At 38.8% G+C, this 14,988-nt stretch overlaps 1 protein-coding gene and 1 long non-coding RNA gene across 6 annotated transcripts; both read right to left on the minus strand.

Annotated features, from left to right (window-relative positions):
* Positions 1–6,889: 6,889 nt before the first annotated feature.
* Positions 6,890–8,146, minus strand: LOC133391556 (uncharacterized). Its single transcript, XR_009765047.1, has 2 exons — positions 7,495–8,146; positions 6,890–7,413 (listed from the first exon to the last, which is right to left on the minus strand). It is a non-coding gene; the product is annotated as an uncharacterized LOC133391556 (long non-coding RNA).
* A 1,816-nt stretch (positions 8,147–9,962) lies between these two features.
* On the minus strand, positions 9,963–13,889 carry LOC133391547 (uncharacterized). Of its 5 annotated transcripts, XR_009765046.1 has the most exons (4): positions 13,388–13,889; positions 12,551–13,265; positions 12,286–12,481; positions 12,050–12,190 (listed from the first exon to the last, which is right to left on the minus strand). XR_009765046.1 is itself a non-coding variant. In XM_061646476.1 (3 exons), exons 1-3 carry the CDS (start codon positions 13,667–13,669, stop codon positions 10,203–10,205), a joined length of 2,211 nt encoding a protein of 736 aa, XP_061502460.1. In that variant the 5' UTR covers positions 13,670–13,700; the 3' UTR covers positions 9,963–10,202. The 5 variants fall into 5 exon arrangements, 2 of the variants coding, with proteins under 2 accessions (XP_061502460.1, XP_061502463.1); XM_061646476.1 differs by lacking the exons at positions 12,286–12,481; positions 12,551–13,265 and having other exon boundaries at positions 9,963–12,190; positions 13,388–13,560; positions 13,620–13,700; XR_009765045.1 differs by having other exon boundaries at positions 12,286–13,004.
* Positions 13,890–14,988: the final 1,099 nt, after the last annotated feature.

Here is a 14,988-nt window from a genome sequence, read left to right on the forward strand (position 1 = left end):
GATGGGACCAACCCGCCTGGGTGTCCTTCGAGGATGGGACCAACTCGCTCGGTTGTCCGTCGAGGATGGGACCAACCCGCCTGGGTGTCCGTCAAGGATGGGACCAACCCGCCTGGGTGTCCTTCGAGGATGGGACCAACCCGCCCGGTTGTCCGTCGAGGATGGGACCAACCCGCCCGGTTGTCCGTAGAAGATGGGACCAACCCGCCCGGTTGTCCGCCGAAGTAGCAACACTTGTTGCCGAAGATGCAATCCGTCCGATTGCCGAAGATGAGACCAACCCGCCTGGGTGTCCTTCGAGGATGGGACCAACCCGCCCGGTTGTCCGTCGAGGATGGGACCAACCCGCCTGGGTGTCCGTCGAGGATGGGACCAACCCGCCTGGGTGTCCGTCAAGGATGGGACCAACCCGCCTGGGTGTCCTTCGAGGATGGGACCAACCCGCCCGGTTGTCCGTCGAGGATGGGACCAACCCGCCCGGTTGTCCGTAGAAGATGGGACCAACCCGCCCGGTTGTCCGCCGAAGTAGCAACACTTGTTGCCGAAGATGCAATCCGTCCGATTGCCGAAGATGAGACCAACCCGCCTGGGTGTCCTTCGAGGATGGGACCAACCCGCCCGGTTGTCCGTCGAGGATGGGACCAACCCGCCTGGGTGTCCTTCGAGGATGGGACCAACCCGCCCGGTTGTCCGTCGAGGATGGGACCAACCCGCCCGGTTGTCCGTAGAAGATGGGACCAACCCGCCCGGTTGTCAGCCGAAGTAGCAACACTTGTTGCCGAAGATGCAATCCGTCCGATTGCCGAAGATGAAACCAAACCTGGTTGGTTGTCTCCTGGTGATGAACGCACCTGGTTGCGTAATCCGGTTCCAAGGACCAAAATGTAGGTTTAAACGGCCTACCCCGTCTCGTGGACTGTATTGAGAAAGGGGAACAGAACTCCCTAGCAAAAGCCTTGAAAAAGGCTTGCACCTCGATGCAAACCTCCGCCTATCTAACAACGGATATTGCCAAAGGGGTCTTGTCACTTTTAATAAGAATCGAATTTCCCAAGAAGAGCAATGCTCACAAAAACTTGGAGGAAGAACTAGTTAATACACTGGAATTCTAACTCGATTTATTGATAATTTCTGGGGTGTTCTTATCAGGAGCCCACGTGCTCCGTTAGCCATACATACACTTTCTTGTTAAATTCTTGTTGCGTTGGCACTATTCCAACTGGATTCTGTTTGAAGTCGTTTAACTGGGAATTCTGTCTAATGGGAAAATACATGTAATGCGTGTTGCCTATGCATAGGCGTTGTTAATTCATTGCCTAACTTGCGGGTGTGTTCTGCCTATCTCAAAATCCAACAAAGGGGGCCTTCACGATTCTAGTTAGTTTTTTGTATGGAGTTTGACAGTTGGAGGCTGAAATCATGTAAACAATCCATACAAAACCACACAAAAAACTAGCCTGCGATTTTCAGTCTAGATTATTCTAGCCTAAAAGCTAGAATTAGATTCGAGTACCTGCTCGAAAACACGGTTTTGTTTACATTTATCCCAAGGTGCATTAAATAAATCAGGTAATCGAATCTGGAATCAAAGTGTATGTAGTCCAGGTGGTCTCATAGCATTTTTATAACCAAATTTGAATATCAATTTTTGACAGAACGAGTGAAAACTTTTGCTCCAACGAGCTTTCTGGAGGCTTGACGAATACTCAAAACACTCTTACAATCTTCATTCAGAAGCAGAAGCGACAAAAATCAGCTTTCTAAATTCATACACCTTGGGATAAGCCCACCTGTATATTATACTCACTTAGATAGCTGCTCGAAAACTGCTATACAATGCAAACAGCTGACAGGCTGAAATTTCAGCCTACGAGCTTCAAACGGAAAGGACCCCAAAGACAAAGAACGCCCAGGACAACCAAAAAAGAATGAATATGAAGAATTAGAGACGCTTCTCGATGAGCATTCGTGTCAAACACAAGACGAACTTGGTAAATCGTTGGGAGTGACTCAGCAAACCCTTTCGAAACGTTTGAAAGCCGCCGGATACATTCAGAAGCAAGGTAATTGGATCCCCTATGAGGTAAAGCCGAGAGACGTTGAACGGCGCTTTTGTACGCCGTGTGTATGTAGGCCATGGAGGCTTGATACCTTATTAATAAATAAATAAATCCCAAGCGCAAAAAATCATACGTGAAGCCCGGCCAACCAGCCAAATCCATGGCGAAAAGGTTATGGTTTGGTTTGGTGGGATCAAAAGGGGCCGTTACATTATGAGTTGTTGAAATCGGGTCAGACGATCACAGGTGGCCTGTACCGAACACCATTAATACGTTTGAAGCGTGCCATCATCGAAAAACGCCAGACACGAGGCTATAATTTTTCATCACGACAACGCTCGGCCGCATGTTGCATGACCCATGAAAAACTATTTGGAAAATAGTCTGACTTTCATTTATTTCGCTCGATGCAAAACGCCCTCACCGGAATACGCTTCTCTTCAGAGCAAGGCATCCGAAATTGGATAGATTCGTTTTTCCGAATTGGATAGATTCGGCGCAAATTTGGTTGGGATCAAGGTGTATATATTTAGAAGGTTGAGTTATTTAGAGCAATTTGACATTTCTCAACATGACACTTCTCTTCCATGGTCCTCGCGGGGTAGGAGGAGGTGGGGAAGAACAAAACAAGGAAGGGGGTGTGGGTGTTGGTGTTGCGAGCGTTATTTACGTTCAAAGCTTTTGGTTCCTTCGTGCAGTTCGGCTGGTGTTTATTTGATCTCTGTTGGCTTTGAATTGAAATTGCTAGGAAGTGTGTTTTCGTTGGTTATTTTTTAGTTATAGTGGAATAGAATTATCGCTTTATATCGTTCTTAGGTTTTCGGATAAGTGATAATAGCTATAACTTGCTTAGATGTGTAGATTCTTTATGAACCGCATCAACAGTTCTTTGAATTAAATTTTTGCTCATAATTTGTTTGGATTTTTGTGCCTTTTTTCCAGTTATTTTCAATTAAGTTAGTTAGGTTTTTAGTCTTTTAAGATTTACGTTAAGTGTAGTTTTATTTAATTTCAAAAGAACTTAAAATTTTTCAATTTTTATCATGCCTGTTCCGTGTTCCGTTTCATTGTGTGGTAACAATCCACGCAATGTAAAGAAACGTGCATTGGAAATTTCTTTCCACATTTTTCCAAACTATGACCCTCTTCGACATGCATGGGTTCAGTTTTGTAACCGGGAAGAAAATTGGGAACCTTCGAAAAGGGACGTTATTTGCTCAGCACACTTTCAAGAAAGCGATTTTCAAATGCCTGAGAGCGGTATTGTTGGAGGTAAAGTGCTTAGAAGGACTCTTTTTCCTAACGGTAAGTTTTTATTAGCTTATTTTCCTAATGATGATACAACTAACATTTTATGTTTCTGTTAGCTTTTAGCGATTCCATCAATACACTCTGTTTTATCATCTGAAATAGAGAATCGGCAAGAAGTTTCTTCTGAAAATTTTGTTCCTTCAACTTCCGACACTTTATTGGTGAGTGATGTTTCGAAAATACCACAAAACACCAGCACAGCGTTGCTAAAAGAAAATATAAAAATGCGAGAGGCAAACAAAAGGCTAAAAGCCACATTGAGCCACATTGCTTCTGAAAATTATCAGCTAAAAAAAAAAGTACAGGACCTAGAAAAGGAATTCAATTCACTTAAAAATAGTAGTATCCCACCGAGCGATCTAATCCCCAAAATTAAGAACATGTTGAAATCTACTCTAACTTCAAATCAAGTTGATTTGATAATAGGGGAGAAAAAGCGTGTTAGATGGACAAAGGAGGAAGTCAGCCGTGCTCTGACATTGAGATATTTTGGAAAAAAGGCATACGATTACGTAAAAGATGATTTAAAAATATATTTACCATCACCCTCCACTTTGCAAAAATATGCCAGAACCTTTAAGTTGCGTGAAGGTATCCTAGAAGACGTTTTAGTTTTCATGGGGAATTTTGTTAGTTCTTTGAGCAGTAGGGATGCCGAATGTATTCTTAGTTTTGATGAGATGAAGATCAAAAACGTAATGGAATATGATCCGTCGGCAGATGAGGTTATTGGCCCATATAATTATATACAGGTAGTAATGGCCAGAGGCTTGTTCAAGAATTGGAAGCAACCAATCTATATTGGTTTTGATAAAAAAATGACGGAAGAAATTCTCATGAATATTATAATTAAATTGGATGAGAAGAAAATTAACGTTGCTGGAATTGTGAGTGATAACTGCTCAAGCAATATTAGTTGTTGGAGAGACCTCGGTGCTCATGATTATACTAAACCATACTTCGAGCACCCAATTACAAAAAAAAATATTTATGTATCGCCAGACGCGCCGCATTTGCTTAAATTATTGCGAAATTGGTTTATTGATCATGGGTTTGTATTTAACGGAACAATTGTCACTGCACAACCTTTGCGCGATCTAGTGGAAGGCAGATTAGGAGCGGAGATAACTCCTCTTTTTAAATTAAACACAGGACATTTGGAACTATCTAGTCAAGAACGCCAAAATGTACGCAGAGCAGCAGAACTGTTGTCTCGAACTACAGCTGTATCATTAAGACGATATATGCCAAAAGAAAAAGAGTTAGCTGACATTATAGAAATGGTAGATTTATGGTTCAGTGTATCCAACTCATTCCATCCCAATGCCAAATTGCATTACAAAAGATCGTATACTGCTAGTGAAGACCAACTAAAAGCTTTAGATGACATGTTTAATTTTATCGCAAACATGATAGTTGTAGGCAAAAAAAATATGCAAGTATTTCAAAAAAGTATATTAATGCAGATTAATTCTTTAAAAATGCTGTTTGTCGACATGAAAGCAAAGCACGATATCAACTATTTATCCACGCATAAGGTAAGATCATAAAAAATATTTAAATAATTACACCAACCAATTTAAATAATGGTTTTTATCGTTTTCGTTCGTATCTTTTCAGCTTAATCAAGACCTGTTAGAAAACTTTTTTTCTCAGTTGAGACAAAAAGGTGGTACGTATGACCATCCATCTCCTTTAAATTGTATATACAGAATACGTCTAATGATTCTGGGGAAATCGCCAAGCGTATTGAAATCGGTTACAGATAATGAAAACAACAAAAAAAATATTGAGCCTGATGTATTTGTCACATCAGCTGATTTTGAAAATGAAACAGAACAGCTAAATGAAATATGCGTTAGTCAAGAACACTACGTATCAGCTACCATATTTCATGAAGCTGAGATTGTTCCTTCCCTTCTGGATTTTGATGCGACAGACGCAGACGATGAGTTTAGCGCAACAAATTTTGACTCACTGTTTATTTTAAATGAACAGGAGAAGGATGGCCTTGAATATATAATAGGCTATATTGGTCGAAAATTTAGGGATAAATATCCATATTTAGGACAATATACGTGTAATTTGACAGAGGACCATTGCTACAGTCAACCACAGTCTTATGTTGAACACATATCGGCTGGAGGTTTATACAAGCCATCCGCTAGCTTCCTTGACCAAGGATTGAAAATGGAGGAAATTTTTCAAAGAACTCACAAGGATGGAAAACTAATTCAAAGTAAACGAATTGTAAATACATTTACAGACCTCCTCCAAACACATTTCCCTGATTTCCCAATAGAAATTCTAAAAACATTTGCTAAACTTAGAATAATCATGAGAATGAGATTCCTCAATATAAAAAAAGAGGAAATTCGAAGGAACAAAAAAAGAAAGACACCAATGGAAAGACAAGCGGCTAAAAAATTTAGAAGAATAGTGAATTAGTCGTTGTATGCATTGCAAACTGTTGCTCATTTTATTTGTTTATTTATTTATTTTTGTTCTTGTAACTTTGATTTTAGTTTTGTTAACTGTTACTTAGTTCTGTTTTTTTGATATTATTTATGTTAACTTATTAATTTGAATGGCATCATTCTTGATAGCTTTATTGGAACAAACTGTGATATTTTATTAATAGATTACAAAACTCATTAATTTAAAAGATCCTGTGCTAAAATACTGTGGTAGTCCCTAGCTGGTGGAGTAATCGGAACCGGCTGGAGCTGCTGGAATCTTTACAAACTTTCTAAACTATTTGATATAGTGTGACCTCAAAACGTATCACCGAAGTTAGTGTAATGCCGTTGGAATTTATATTTTGGTATTAAGTATAGACAAAATATAGTATTAAGTGCAACTTAATACAGCACTAAAAATAATAACAAAATTTAGAGCCGGTCTGAAGGTATATACGATACACGCGCTGGCTCCAAAAAGCCCGGACGTGTATGACTACAATACAAGTAAGAAATGGCTATCTGGTTGTGTCATACAGTAATCTGTGAAGACTTTATAAGCCAACATGACCTCGCAGAGAAGAAAGAAGAGCACAGGCGGAAATAATGTCAAAGTCTATATGTATAGATATGTACAGAGTGCAGAGAAACATACTATACAAACTGAACTATATCACACCAAAGACATTACACTAACCTAAGTCACACGTAAAGATGTCGATCTGTATTATTCATTTTAGAATATTTGTAACGCTGTCATCGGCTCCGAACGGTTTATATTATTCCAACGTGTTGGTAGAATTTCGCTAACCTTCCAAAGTAGCTTTCGATTGTGGTATTATAACACGGGTACGGAGGTAGTTATCATTTAAATATAGTCTATTAAAAGTAAAATTTCATCAAACTGGATATTGCTGTAGGCGGAGTAAAATGCCGCAAGATTCTTATAATGAACTATATGCAACGAAAACGAACAAAATAAGTACAAGCTACCTTTCTAGTCTGACCATTGTGATATGATACATGTTAATCATAAAGTGCTGAACTTGTAGCTATACATTAGATTTCAAACGTAGGATTTATTAAATTCAAAAAACAGGTATTGACCTGTTTTGTGAACGAACTCAAATTGAAAGGTAACAATACTACAAATAAATTATTTTTTCGAATCAGATCGAATTCCAAAACCAAATGTTTATGTCTACAATTCATTACTTTCACTTCTGAGATATAAATACTGTAAGTATATGTTTCGTCTTTGTTTGGGGGTGATGAAGGGTTATAAAAATATATAATGGAAATTTAAACTCACGTCGATCGGGTGCGCGGAATAAGCACAAATGCATTGATTTCTTTTGAGAATTATATCATCTCCAATTATTCTTTCCTGAACGGAAGTTTCCGTTTACTTCTTTTTGTACTATTTGGCTACCATTTGTGTGTTTATGACTATTGCTTTCGGTCGATCGAGTTTGTGTTCTGATATACCATTACATCCCTCTCATTATCTGTATATACTCTACGCTCAAGAAAGAATGTGTTTCTGCGTATAATAAAGCGTTTTTTTCACTGCACGTTTTTATCTGTAAAGAAGTAAAGAAAAAACTTGAAAGAACAAATAAAAGGAACTATCTGTCGATTTGAGCGAGATAGAAACCACTCACCGGAAGGAGATCACTGTTTTCACACCACCAACCGAAATATCACAATGTAGGATACCAATCTGCAGCGCCACTGGTCTTCAATCACTACCGGGTAAAAATACATTAGCAGTATAAAACTGCTTCTACGTAACCATGCAATGACGATAACAGTATTGGTGGATGCTTAAGCTTTAACCAGGAAATTACATAAAACCTTTAAAGATGGGAAATATATAGTTCATTTGTAGAAAAACAGACGAAACCGTTGGAGAGCTAAAAGAGAAGAAAGAACGACTGATGAACTGAAATATTAACTCGGAAGCTACTTGCGGATAATGGCTTTGTGGCTGGAAAATCGATCTGGTCCTTAAGTTGGGTCAACAGATACGTTCGGTGGCCAAATCGAACTAGGTAGCTGTAGTAGACGAAGGTGCGAGACCATGAGCAGTTTCGGAAACTCTTGCAGCAGCTCAAGCCGCAAAGCGGTTTTAACACAGGCTACGTGATAAGCTGGCGAAATTTTAACCTATTTCAACGGAAAATCGTCGTTCATGTGATCGATTAGGTCGAATGATGGATAAATAAAATCACAAGTTAATTAAAATGAACTGAACCGAAACTATTCATCGGCTGCTTGTTTCTTCTTGTTTTGGGCGAACCATGCGAGCTTCCCACTCGACAAACAAGTGCTCGAAATTGCATACAACTCCCTAATTTTGTGTCACCGAACCCTGGGTATGAAAAAAGGAGGACGTTTTTGTTCGGACTGAGGGTAAAATTAGGGGATATGAGAACAGGCTTTTGCGAGTGTGTGAGTGTACGCGCGCCGACCTTGATATACATGTATTGGTGAGGTAGGAGGGTATTTATGTATGTAGTTGTGATATCAATTTTCTTTCGGCGCCAAATGAAATGTCACGTTTGAATTCAAAGAATTTAAGAGATTGTATTGTTCACTAGTTTCACTTCGTGTAGAGCTTCTCATTGTTTGACAAAAAAAGCTTAACTGGTCGATATAGATTTGCATACACAAGGTAAAACAAAACTCACAGGCAACGTTTAAATACTCTATGAAACTATATAAAAGGAACTTTTCTAGATGGAGGACAAAAACAACAACGTGCCGGTATCAACTGATTTGGCAAAAGAATGTATGATTTTACGTCGAATGGTAGCTCAGCTAAAGGTCCAGAACGATGTGATGAACAACAAGCTCGATGTTCTGACCGGGATGATGCAACAACTGTTGGCGAATCAAAACACCTGCTTGAGCCCCACGGATAAATCCCCTTCGCCAACCTTTTGCACTGTAGAGACCATTGAGGAGATGAATGCTGTGGAGGAGAAGCTGAAAAAAAAAGAGTACCGAGATGAATTTGTGCAATGGGTGAAACTAAATATTGCAGAGGGCGATTTTAAACAACGTGCTTGTGACGCTCTTCATTTAATCTTAGGGCCTAACATTTTACTGCAATGTTCGTGGACAGGAAGAGCAAAAGTAGGAGATAAAATACCTTTGTGTAAATATAAAAATATAGTACTAGTTATACAAGAATTAGGAGGAAATTGTTCGGATAAGATATTAAAAGATTGGATGCAGCTTAAATTAAATCATAGTGATAATTTAAAACGAAACAAATACATAAATAAGTCTAGTTGCCATAAGCCGAGATCAAGTAGTGTGTAAATAGTAGAAGATAAGTAGATTATAGTTCTTAAAATTAGTGGAAGCTCTGTTATAATCTAGATGAACTATTTAATTAGAATTGGATTATCACAAAAGAATTCAAATGAAATAATACTCACTTATTAGAGTTGTGTAAATGCATTATATAGAATTACGAAATAAATCCTTGCTATGAGCAATGTTCCAAAGAGCTGTAAAAAAAGTGATAAGATTGCATTATTACTGAATATATAGTAATTGAAATAAATTGTAGAAATGAAACAATAAATGTTAACTTACTTCTTATCAAAAAAACCAGCGGAACTCTACTGTTGAGACTGGAAGAAATGCCATATTAAGCGCAGTCACGTCGTGTCGTGTCACGTAAGGGGATAGCTTTTCCTCGATGTATCCTCGTATGGGATGCGAAACACGTTGAGCAGTATTAGAAAAAAAATAGATGTTGGAGATTAGTGTTTGTACGGAATGATCAAAAAGATACCATACGATCAATCAACTGTTCTAATATTTTAGTTATAACTGTCGTGGATGTTACACTACTTATGGATCACAGGTTGATTGGATAATTTGTTTTAAAGATTGGCATTGTTGTTAAACGTAGTAATAAGTCCATATTATCAAAAATAATTGTGTTTACATAAAAAAGTATAAACAAACATGAAATGAATCTGTTGGTTTTTTTCACTAACTTTTACAATTATTATTAAATGCATGTACATGCGACAATTCGTGCTGATCTGTTCAATAAAAAAAACTACAATGAAGTTTCCTGTAGATTAAACAAATTTCTTTCCCTGCTAACTCTGTAATGAAAACTAGTTTATACTTTTATTATGATGTACCCTCTTTCAAAATGTGATGTAATACATCGTCAACCTAAACCCTCTACATAATACATTATATGATATATTATACATACTATGATATACCCTCCACCAAAAGTTTTGAAATAAACCCGTAAACCTTTGAAAAAATCAATAACATTATAATTTACACTAAGACAAAACAAGTCACAATCATGATTTTAAGATAAAAAATATGGTTAGTTCGGAAGAAAAGTGTGTAATAATGGAATAAATAATACAGATGGAGGCATAGAATCTTGAAATTCATCAACATCAAAGTACACAAGAGGACGAGGGGGTAAATTAACGGCAACTAACTTACATTTAATAGACTTAAGGTCAAGTGTCACCATAGTAGATGGTGAATAAGAATTTAGTTTATGAATGTTCAGTTCACTAGACTGTATCGCTACAAAAGATACATTATCTTTAAATGTAGCCGTAAAATAATTTTCCTTATTATCATACTTGATTCCAACGATAACCAACGAATTCTGCGGAGAGATTTCTGCTCTCAAAAATTTCACTATACCATTTGATTTTGTTAAAAACCATTGATCCCGAAATTTTGGTTTTAAAACAAAGCTTTCAGTTACATGTAGTCCACAGCCATCTATAGTCAAACAGGGATATTTCTTTTCTTTGGGACCATGATGTACATTAATTGAGGCATATAACTTGCATCTGCCCGCTACTTGTTCCACACATTTTGAACCTGTCTTAACATCTCGTTTAATAAACTGTAAAAAGTTTTCATAATCATAAGAAGACCAATCGTCCAATGGACCAAGTTCTTCAACGTCATCAAATACGTGGAGAAGATTGTGCACATTGCTGCTCATATGGGTGCGACCATAGTACAGTGGGAAATCAACAACAAATTGTTGAAGCATTCTTTTTGCAAGCGGGTTTAAATTTTTATATACTGACGATGAGAAAATAGTTATGCCACAAAAGTAGAGCAAATAATGGTTAAAGCCGTCACTGTGCATAAAATCTTTATATATAACAGGGCTAATATAGTGTAGAAAAGACCTAAATTCAGTTGCTTTCCAATACTGAAGAGTGTCAAGAGATCGAAATGGTCGATGTATTTCAGAAGGCAGTTTCGTTTTCATCAAAAAGTGAGAGGCATTTTTCTTGTGTTCACTAGACCATATTACAAAACTTATAAATTTATGATGAAAAAGGCCGTACAAAATTTTACGAGTGTTGCCAATATCGATAAGATGAAGTCGATCAGAAGTGGGAAAACTTTTGATCATATCTAATCCACCAATCTCTTCTAAAGGAGATCGAATTTGTTTATGATGCTCTGTATCGTGTCTTTGTCGAAAACTTTCATCTGTACGTGATGGAGCAGGTTGTGGTGAACAAAATATTACTTTGCGCTCCGGTTTTACAAACTCTCCAACGAGAGTACACTTTGTGCACCCATGTTTTGCCGGAAAGTACATTACCGATTTTATAAAGGCCCGCGCAGGGGTATCGGTGACAAAAGCCTTGGCAAAAATTTTTACAACTTTCTCTCCAAACAGCATGCCTATTACTTGCAAATTGTTTAATTCATCTACGAGCTGTCGCAAATAAGGCTCTAAGTCGGTAGGTTTTTTCTGACCACAAAATACACCTGCGATCATTACCGGGCAATCGGGAATTTCTTTTACTTTAAAAAGAATTGGCCAAAATTGTGTAGCACTACTTTTGAAAAGAGGAAGCCCATCGATAAAAATATGTAACGAAAACTTATTTTCCTCTGGAACATGATTCCTAAAATAATTTCGAAGGCCAACTTCTATCCCTGAGTACCACATTTGTCCACCTGCTATATGCTGAATCTCTTGGCTAACTTTAGGAATTTTTAGTAAAGTACGACCATCTTTAGGAAGTTCAGGATGACCAAATTTTCTTAAAATTGCTAGAAGCAAGTTGAGAAAGTTGCGAGAAAGATGACCCATTATTGCCAAATATCTCAAAGCTTCTTTTAAACTTTGAAAATCATTCAAATAGTTATAAGCATCATAAAAATCTTCAGCACATTCTTCCTGTTCATCTTCTATATCATCCAAATTATTTTCGTCAACAGTTGCAGCGCTGTCATTGTTAGTATTGTTAGTATCTACATCTATGCTAAAGCTACACTCTACATTCGCACCTAAGTTGCTATCAGTACTATGCAATTCGTCTGTAAAGAAACAAAAGAGAAAAACATAGCATTAGTTAAATTAAACACGTATATATGGCACAAAAAGTCAGTTAACAATGAAATGAAATTAGCACCTTCCGACAGCGACTGGCATTAACACGGAGACACGACCTTCCATCTGGCCCAGGCACAGGCTTAAACAGGTCAGGACAGATTTTTTTTTACGAGAATGCTTATTAGCAAAGGATTCACGACCGTCCCCGGACTGTCAGTAGTTCATCGGCGTTTCGGAGGACGAGGAACACGTGTTGTTGGAGTGCCCGCGCTTTGCTGCAAAATCCAGAAGCGTGTCGGCCATGGTTGATCAGGTTCGATTCGACGGACACCCTCCAACCTCACCTGTCGCGAGGTCGAGAGCTGGAGCCTTATCTACGAAGCTTCTAGGCGGATCACGGTTCAACTACAGGGAGCATGAGACAATGAACGAGTTGCCCTGGCGTCGCAGATCATTGAGTAATACGAAGAGGAGATGGCCATCTTAGAGACGCAACCTGAAACTGTTCGGCGCGTCCGCAACGAGCCACGCAACGCTAACCGACGAGAGGCAACGATGCGTTGACGAGAGAAGCTTCGAGCCAGACTTCCTCCAACCCCACCAGCGTCACTGCAGATTGCGGCTGGTCACGGCGCGCTTAAGCAGCAACAGGCAGGGTTCAGGGAGATGATACGGAATCGCCAATAAACGATGAGAAGCAAGCTGCAGTGGCCACGGATGTTGGTCTCAGCGCTGCCGAGGTACCCGCAGCGGTCTAGTTTGAAGTAGACAGCAACGTAGCCTTCGGAAGTTGCTTTGCTGCAAGGAAGAAAGTCCTACTAATGTATCGTTAAAGAACAAAACATCATTATGTCTCCCACGATGGATGTTTGGCTAATTCAAGTGGCTGTCTGTTTTTACTAAAAACAATTTAAAAAGCAAAAATAAACTTTTTGGATTCACACTGCCAACCAGAAAACGACGACGTGATTTCCTAAGTAAGGTTAAACATAAAAAACGTCATGTTGCCATTGTGGGTGGCGGTGCAGAACCGATGCAGAAACGATGGCGGTGCAAAACCTAAAATTGCGATCGGAATATGAATCAACGTAGCTGCTGATTACCAATTGGCAATATACTGCGACAAAATTCCGTTTTCTATGTATAATAGTTCTCTAAAAAACACAATATTAGTTACTTACTGAACATCCTGCTCGTCGATGCCGGAACCATGACAGGTGAGGAAGGCTCCATATTATTGATCTCATTGTCTATTTCTCTCTCAACTTCTTCCATAAAGCGACGACGCTTCCGATATTGGGATGATCTTGAAGCCATTGCTGATGGTACTCTCGTAAATAATCTGGATCTAAAACTGCACAAAATATAGATTAATACACTTCTGCTTTGTTTTTCAAACACCGGCTCCTTTACACTTGTCTGTCCTTCGCCGACGCACTTGCAATGTCAACCAATACATGCATACATTTGTAAGCCACTGTGTATATACATGGTAGCTGTGTTTATAACTCATGATATGGATTGAAAATCGTTGTTGGTACCCAAGCAGAAAAACTCATCCGTATGTTAAAAAGAGATGGCAATATGAAATCTTGCAAGCAATTCAAGATACATGGGCGAAGTGGGGCAGAGCGGGTTGAGGAACCGGAGAAAAACTGCTCGAATTGTCCACGGGGTTGTAAACAAACATTGACAGGTCTCCCCCACAATATGGCGCCCAGAAAAAGCTATAAAAATCAACCTTCTAAATATATACACCTTGGTTGGGATGGAATTCATAAATTGCATGAACGATTTGAAAATGTTATAGCTTCTGACGGGCAATACTTTGGATAAAATATATTGTAAGATTTTTCCACAATAAAGCATAAAATTTCTCTAAAAAAATCCGGTTTTTAAGTTGTACATCCAATATATAAAAATCTCGTGTCACGGTGTTTGTTGCTAGCAACCTCCGAAACGGCTGGACCATTTTCAACGAAACTTTGCACGCACCTGATGGTGGTATGAGAATAGGTTTTAAGACTCACATAATTTTCAGATGTTACACTAAACTTAATTAATTAGCAATTTTCTAATCCCATACCAAGAGCCATATTGTTGTTGTTGTATGAAGCACTTTGACACTCGATGTTAAGTGCAGTTTACACTGGTGTTAAAACCCCGCAAACAGATTCGAGCAGTTTGCGAGCTCGCACGAGGCCTCGCAATCGCGATAGCTTTTTCGCGCTGGTATATGGGTACAGATATTCTCTGATATACGCCATATTCGATATACAGGCATGCCTCGAGATACTACCCCTTCGAGCTACGACGATTCGCAGATAGGATGATGTTGATTTTGACAGTTAAAAGTTCTCATTGACAAGTATTTGATGTTTTTTTTTTAATTTCTGGGCTGACAACCGTTATACACACATTTCCAAAGATTCCACAACTACCCTATCTTGAATATCTATATTGTGTACGGCTTTAAATTATAATTATTATGTTATCTGTAAACATGCACTATAAACCTAGCTTAAGTTTCCATTATAAACGTCGTTGCGCGATAGTTGTAATTACCTTGGGAATAAACTGACGGATAACCGTCATTCGAAGATTGACGCACAAGCGGGAAAGACGCGTTTAGTTGCTTTGTGGAAATTTATTTATTTGTGAACCCTTTTCACAACTCAGAAGTGAGATACGTTAGCCATCGTTATGCCTACAAAGGACGAAATGCTGTGCTTGCTTAAACATGGCGAAGTCAATGTACCCACAACCCGCTGCGCAAATTTGA

Source organism: Anopheles gambiae, chromosome X (assembly GCF_943734735.2).
Source record: "Anopheles gambiae chromosome X, idAnoGambNW_F1_1, whole genome shotgun sequence".
Lineage (NCBI taxonomy): Eukaryota > Metazoa > Arthropoda > Insecta > Diptera > Culicidae > Anopheles > Anopheles gambiae.

Excerpts from the sequence above, each read along its gene's own strand:
- LOC133391547 (XM_061646476.1), bottom strand. The coding sequence starts at position 13,669 with ATGCATGTATTGGTTGACATTGCAAGTGCGTCGGCGAAGGACAGACAA. Across the intron at positions 13,561-13,619 it reads TCGGCGAAGGACAGACAAGT|TTTTAGATCCAGATTATTTA; the intron begins GTAAAGGAGCCG and ends TATTTTGTGCAG. Across the intron at positions 12,191-13,387 it reads ATCGACGAGCAGGATGTTCA|ACGAATTGCATAGTACTGAT; the intron begins GTAAGTAACTAA and ends GTTTCTTTACAG.